Raw genomic sequence first — 7,175 nt, forward strand, 5'->3', positions numbered from 1 at the left:
GGGCAAAAAGTCCATTTTGGAACAACCCCTAGTGCCCCACCATGGATAGACCTTGGGGAAGAAACTGATGCAGAAAAGAGGGTGATGGGAAACTAGTTCCTCCGTTCCCCGAAGGTGGGGGGGGAAACGGAGGGTGGATGTTTATAAAACAACTCACCTTAAATGTGAAAGGGGATTTGTTGATTACAGTGGCTGTAGGGCCACAGAAAAAAACCAGTAACCTTTTTAATTGACACAGGAGCACAAATCACCGCACTGATGCAGAGTGAGGCGGAGCAATGTGGAATTTTGACTTTGTCGAAAAAACTTCTTCCTTCTAAACAAGCAGAAACAGCCCCCCCCGCCCCCCGCCTTGTATTATACTGTGCCTAATTCAATTAATCCAAAGCGTGGTGACTCGCATGCAAGCGGCCACTGTGACTTCACCTGATGGGGTTAAACATATCAGGTTTGTACGGCAAACCAAACACGTAACTGTTAGAATCATATAACTTTGAAGGCAAACCTGGAAACCTACCTAAAACTTTTTTTTTAGGAAAATATTGGGACTCACGGGGTGGGAAAAATATTATTGATATTTAAATCTATGGTTTTGATGATTACTATAGTCATGGTTAATCTATTAATCTTTATTTGTGTTATATGTATGATTTTGAATAGGTTATTTGACATCATTGGATCTGTGAACATCATATCCACAAATTGCTATATGTGACCTGGATTAAGGTATGTTACCTTGGGGTGGTCGATATTAAAAATGAAGAAACCCCTCAACGTATCATACAACAATAGAAACCCATTTTGTGGCCATACGTATATTATAAGCATAACTAAGTCCCTTCACCCCCCCTTCCCTCTTCTTTTTTTTCCCCCTTCAACCTTGGTGAGCGATGCTGAGCCACAGGGTGGTGATAGAGACTGAAAAGGTTAATTAATGTCTCAACATCGCTAGACGATGGAAAGATATGAGATTTTGTTTGGTTGGGGTTTTTTTTTGTTTGTTTTCTTTTGGTTTGTGGTTTTTTTTTTTCTTTTTGGAACCACCATGGGTCCACGGGGTGATATAAAATTGACAGCAAATTTATAGTGTCATTGTTTATTGACTGTGCTCTGAGTTGGAGGCAGGGAAATCCATTTTCCTGCTGTGTATCCAGACCCCCGTTCCGGTGGGCCAGAATTCCACAGCCACAAGCTCCACGAGGACTTGGTCGCCAGCCTCACCAAAAAGCAAAAACTGAACTGTTTTGCCAAAGAAAAGAAATGGTTGCAGAAGTGAACAAAATGCTTAACATTTTGATGGTGCTTTATCTTGAGGCGTTTATGATGTTGTGCATTGCTATAGTTTTGGTGGTTTATCTTTGTTTATCTTATGATTGTCCTTGTAAACAATTACTTGCTTCTTCTGATCCCCCAGAGCCATAAGCCTCAAACTTGGCCTGGGACAAATTTTTAGTTGTAAGATAAATGTTGATATGTTAATGTTCTGGTTTTGTAATTTACTTAGATAAGATATTGTTAATTAAATCGAAGTATCTAGCATTTATATCTCTTTGTACACTAAATGATAAACAATAATGTTCAGAATTGCATATATCTTTTTTTTTTCTTTTATTCTTCTTCTCTTTTTTATTATTTTCTTTCTCCTTTCCTCTATCATTTATGCCACCATGGAACTCCGTCTCTGAGGCAACAATGTTGAGCCACGGGGTGGTGTAAAAGACTGTGTCAAACATTTGTCTCAACATTGTTGAAACAGCAAACCACCACCCGAGCAATGGCTTCCCGTTATTTCGCAAGGCAACTCCTGTTGTCTTGCAAAACGTGAATGGAGAGCTGGTTCCGAGAAATCTAGCCCTATCCCCCCAACCCACCCCCCCCCTCGTAATCCCCCTCCCACCGCCCGCATGTGTATCGCCCGGTAATGCGCATGTGTTGTTTGACGGGTGCCTGAATATAGGCAGCAGTGTGGCCAGCTGGCCAAGGAGGCCAACAGCATCCTGGCTTGTATGAGAAACAGTGTGGGCAGCGGGGCTAGGGAAGTGATTGTCCCTTTGGACTCGGCACTTGGGAGGCCACACCTTGAACACTGGGTTTAGTTTTGGGCCCCTCACTGCAAGAGGTGGTGGTGAGGTGGGCGTCGCTCTCTTTGCCCAAGAGGGATTTGATAGCAGCATAGGAAATGGCCTCAAGATGGGCCAGGGGAGGTTTAGCTGGGTTCTTAGGAAAGCTTTCATTGCTGGAAGGCTTATGGAGCACTGGAACAGGCTGGCCAGGGAAGGGGTTGAGTCACCGTCCCCGGAGGTGTTCAGAAGATGCATAGATGTGGTACTTAGGGACACGGTTTAGGGGTGGGCATGGCAGTGTAACATTTGTGGTTAGACTCAATGATCTTCAGGGACTTTTCCCACCACAATGATTCTGGGTCTAGGATTCTACCTCAGAATCAAAAGAGGAATCCTCATCTTCCTCTTGTTCTGTTCCCGCCGCTGGCAAGTCACCTACGAAAGAGGAAAGAAACGCGATGCTGCTGTGAGTGCTTATTTCACTCTGCTTTTTGCTGTCCACTTCAGTCTAGAGAAGCTTACAAAGGTAACCATTAGTCCATCAGGAAATTACCATTGCCGGGCTCCTCTGCAACTGGCTCCCAGCAGGCTCCGTGGTGGACATCCGCTGTAACCATGACAATGGTTGGCCGAATACTTGGACCTTCATCATCTGACTGTGTAAATTAAGACAGGCGTGAAAACCAGCACAGCATGGCAAGGTCCCGGTTCGGAGCGTGCGGAGGAAGCTGAAGCAGAGGGAAATGAGACCAAAAGCAAGGGAGGCCAGTGGGGCCCCACTGCCTTCCCTTCAGAGAAGGTACCTCATAATCAGAAGGGGAATCAAACTGTTCCTCCTGCTGTGCTCCTGCTGCTGGCAAGACTCCTAGAGAGGGTGTAAGAAGCACGTTGCTGCTGTTAGCTGCTATTTCAATCTGCCTTTCCACATCTCTCCACCCCTGCATTCCAGTCAGCGTTTACGCGTTCTCCTGCAGGCCACAGTGCATTGTCGTCATCACCTCCTTCATGGTGAAGGATCCTACCTGCTGTGGCCAGTGCAGGTGCGCCCAAGGGAAATTCAGCAGGCTTCCCAGAGCAAGAGCTGTCAAGTACTGCTGCGCCTTCTGTGCCTCCCGCAGAACAATCTCCCGTCCTTTTGCAGCGCCCATATTCTTCCAGTTGCTTTGCAGTGCTATATACAGAAGGGAAGGAAATGCATTCTGTAAAAACACACCCCCCCACACACTTTCATCCACGCTCTACTGAAAGAGCAACAGGCATTCGTGAGCCATCCTACACATATTCCTAGCCATCTGCAGAGAGTTACACCTCCTCTCCATTTCCAGGGCCAGGAAGCTTAAAAAGTCCCCCGGCAGACAGACATCTAAGAACAAGGCTTCTACCTCAGCAGGACGCTATCCTAACGCTGCAGCAACACTTCGTCACCTTTCAAGCCAGGGTGATGTCTCCTCAAACCCAGTCCTGACTTTGAACGGGTTTGGAAATTCCCATGGTTGGTGTGAGGACCTGAGAGGTTACAGACCTCCTAGGTGGGATATCAAGAGCCCAACAAAGACTGCGGTTGCATTCCAGGCACTGCAGGGGTTCAGTACATTGCATAGGTGTTATCTTCTAACAACCCTGGCAGAGGGTCAGTTGGGGATCTGGAGAGAGACCACTTTCAGGTTTGCCTCGAAAGCAGAACTAGAAACAAAACAAAAAAACCCCAAACAAACAAGAAAAGAAAATATAAAAACCGTGCGCCTGACCAAGGCTGCTGTGCAAAGTGGTGCATTAGCACAAGACTGGTACTGTGCCAGAAGCCTGGAGGGAAGGAATGACCATCTTGTTTTGCTACAGCAACCCTCAAACATGCTTGAACTCAGAGGATATCATTTAGATCCCCTCTGAAACAAAAGGCAGGTAGTTGCGAGTCAGTCTGGTGGAGTGGAGCTTGTCAGAACATTTGGGAGAATTCTCAGAGAGAACTGTGGGGGAAAGTTTTCCTCAACCTACAAATCCACTCTTGACAGGGAAAGAGATGCATCAGAAGATGTCACTGAGCCCGGCTTCAACAAAGGTCTCAACACTTCATTCAACCCTGCTGATGGCACCAAAAAGGGCCCTACATCAGCACGGACACTCTGACAGTGCAGCTGCTCTAACGAGGATGTCAACCACTTACTCAGCATATGGAGATACTGTGGCATAATTCGTAACTGTGCAACCAAACACGTCTTTCTGAGAAGGATCAGCACCATGCCGAAGAAGTAGTCGTATGATATTCATATCCCCAACAACAGCAGCAAGCATAAGAATGGTCCTAAAGCATCCAAGAGATGATAGGAAATACATCAGCTTCTGCAGACATTGCACTGCCATTACTTCAGCCCCTCTTTGCTTCCCAAACAACTCGTTTCCCCTCTCCTAGAGCTGGAGTGAAAGCACAGCCAAACACACGGAAGCATCAGAGAATTCAGGATGCTGGGACCGCAGGAGGTCTCCAGGCCAACCACCTGCCCAGAGCAGACAGGGGAGTCTGTGCATGTGCGTCGGCGGCACCACAGCCAACGCTTTCTTGCAGTCCTCAGTGCGGCAATCGTCCCCTGAGGTGAGAGAGCCGCCGGGCGCGGGCCTGCTTTCACAAGTCACGCAGAAGGAGCTCCTTCTGCGCAGCTCCAGGTTCTTTTGCAAAGCTCATTCCGATGCCTCCCATCAGTCCAGCCTGAACAATGCTAAGGAGTCCCGTGCGCACTTTTGACAAAGCCTTCACCTTTCATGCTTATCTTGAGCGTGCACGTCAGCTCCTTTTTGAAGAAGCAACTCAATCATCTCTTGACAGCGCCTCGTGATCGCAACAGCAAGCGGAGTGTACCCGAACTGAAAGAGATATAATCTCCTTAGAATAACAGAGAAAAGTCAAGCAAGTGTTGAGAAGAGGAGCCTTACGCAAAATCCAAGCTTACATCATCCTTAGCATCGATATGGGCATTGTGCTCAAGTAACAGCTCCACTAGCGACTTGCTAGACATGATGGTAGCCAGGTGAAGGGCAGTGTTGCCGCTGGCACAGTGGAGGTCAGGGTTGGCACCGTGCTCCAGCAGAATAGCTGCGCATTCTTTGTGCCGGTGCTCTACTGCCTGGAAACAAGACACAAAGGCAGAATAACTTCCAACATCTACGTTTCTCTCTGTCAGAACTCCCGCATCTTCCCAACACTGGGAAGTACGAGCGTCTGCAAAGATCAGGCAACATATGCCCCATCCCCGCTGACTACAACCTGCCTGTTTCGTAGAATCACAGGATACAATTCTATGCAGACCTATGTAAAGAGTCACGCGAGGTATGTATCGCTCAGCGCGTAATCGATAAGCCCAACGTACAACAGCATAACACATTCCACGTACCTTCATCAGGGGCGACTTCTTATAGTTGTCGCGAGGGTTTAGCTTGCACTTCTGTCCTACCAGAAAGCGAACAACATCTGCATGGCCGTTCGCACAAGCAAGGTGCAGAGGCGTCCTAGGAATTAAAGATATTCAGTTAGCTGTCACAGAGAGACAGCTGAAGACATGGTTTCAGGCTGTGGAACTCGCCACATGGGGCCACAAAGCTCAGCTGCCAAAAGGAAGCCGAAAGCACGCTTTCTTGTTCAGAGCCGGTGGCAGCAGTTGCACACCCAAAGCCTGGGGCTGTCTAGGAGAAGTCCCCAAGAGGGGACAGTTGAGTCAGGAGGCATTTCCTCAGCTGTGTCACTGAACCTGCCCAAGCAGGCTCTTGTGCCCAGGCCTCCAGCAGGACTGCCCAGCCACCCAGGCCAGCAAAAGGAGACCGCGTCTTGGCAGCCTGCAGTCTGCGGAGGCTGCATAAGTCTGCGGAGACTGCGCAAGGCCCTGGGTTTTCCCCGGATCAGTCCCGCGCCAGGCGTGCCCAGAGACGCAGGGGATGGGACCTGTAACAGCAAGGGGAAGCCGTGCCCTGCTCAAACAAGCCACTCAGTCTGGCGACAGGAAAGGAGCCGTCTGTGCCTGGCCGAAGGCCTGCTGAGCCGCACACAAGATTCACTACAGGCACCAGGCGGGCAGGGCAGGGCAGGGCAGGGCAGGGCAGGGCAGGGCAGGGCAGGGCGGAGCGGAGCACCCGCCGGCTCCGGTCCCAGCTTGGGCAGGCCTCCGGCAAGGCCAGCGCTGTGGAGCCGGCCCTGCTCCGAGGGCGCTTGCGACCCCGCTGGGCTTTGCCGGCTCTTGCAGCCGGGCTGGGTGGAAGCTTTGCTAGGGGCAGTGCCCGGCCCTTACTGCTTGTTGGCGTCGCGCCCGTTGATGCGGAGTCTCCTCAGCCACCAGCGCCGCTGCAGCTGGGCCAGGTCGCCGTCGGCGGCCGCGCTGTGCAGCCCGCCCCGGCCCCTCTGCCGCTGCTCGGAGGCCCCGGCGGCGCCGGGCGCGGGAGCGCTGCCGGACGGCGGCCGCTGCCGCCCCCTCCTGAAGAGTCCGCGGAGGCTCTGCATGCTGCGGCGGGGACGAGGGCGCGGGCCGGCCCGGCGTGAGCAGCCGCAGCAGGCGGCCGGCGGGCTCTGGCGAGCCCCGGGACGGGAAGGGACGGGGAGAGGGCGGAGAGAGGGCGACAAGAGCCGAGAGGGGAGCCCCGAGCGGCGGCCGCGGCTCGCAGCCCCCGACGCTGCCAGCCCGAGACGCGCTGCCGGTCCCGCCGCGGCGGCGACAGCACTGAGCGGCGGCGGCTGCCGGGGGCGGCTTTCCAGCGGCAGCGGGGGGCGTCACAGAGGGCGCGGCGGGGGCGTCACAGGGTGACAGGCTGGCTGGAGGCTCCGTAAGTGTACGCAGACTGCGGAGTCTACGCTGCCTGCGGCGTCGGGGCGCCCCCGCGGCCGGGGGCTGCGGCAGTCGCCGAAGCGGCCCTCGCCTCGCCCGCTCCGCGTTTGCCCTCAGCGCGTGGCCGCGGAGCCTGGGGCTGCGGGTCCCCAAAAGCGGAGCCGGAGGCGGCCAGCGCCTGGCTCGGGCGGGCGGGGACGTCGGGCGGTCTCTCGCCTGGCTCTCGCCCTCACTCGCAGTGACCCCCCCGTCGGGGCTGGTGTGAACGCGCACCCCGCCGGGACGAGGCGCGCGCGCTGCCGTGGCC

The 7,175-nt window shown here is 52.9% G+C and overlaps 1 protein-coding gene across 1 annotated transcript; it reads right to left on the reverse strand.

The window, feature by feature from the left end:
- Positions 1-4,811: 4,811 nt before the first annotated feature.
- LOC147602046 (uncharacterized) lies at positions 4,812-6,546 on the reverse strand. The gene is made up of 4 exons (XM_086743244.1): positions 6,338-6,546; positions 5,450-5,564; positions 5,009-5,182; positions 4,812-4,922 (listed from the first exon to the last, which is right to left on the reverse strand). The coding sequence occupies exons 1-4, from the start codon at positions 6,544-6,546 to the stop codon at positions 4,812-4,814; spliced, it is 609 nt and encodes a 202-aa protein (XP_086599370.1).
- Positions 6,547-7,175: the final 629 nt, after the last annotated feature.

The sequence above is a fragment of the Chlamydotis macqueenii genome, chromosome 1 (assembly GCF_036417535.1).
Source record: "Chlamydotis macqueenii isolate bChlMac1 chromosome 1, bChlMac1.mat, whole genome shotgun sequence".
Lineage (NCBI taxonomy): Eukaryota > Metazoa > Chordata > Aves > Otidiformes > Otididae > Chlamydotis > Chlamydotis macqueenii.

What these genes read in the sequence shown, in the direction of transcription:
- LOC147602046 (XM_086743244.1), bottom strand. Translation starts at nt 6,546, where the DNA reads ATGCAGAGCCTCCGCGGACTCTTCAGGAGGGGGCGGCAGCGGCCGCCG. An exon ending in AGAAGTCGCCCCTGATGAAG is followed by an intron (nt 5,183 to 5,449) that starts GTACGTGGAATG and finishes TCTTGTTTCCAG; the next exon opens with GCAGTAGAGCACCGGCACAA. An exon ending in ATATCGATGCTAAGGATGAT is followed by an intron (nt 4,923 to 5,008) that starts GTAAGCTTGGAT and finishes TATCTCTTTCAG; the next exon opens with TTCGGGTACACTCCGCTTGC.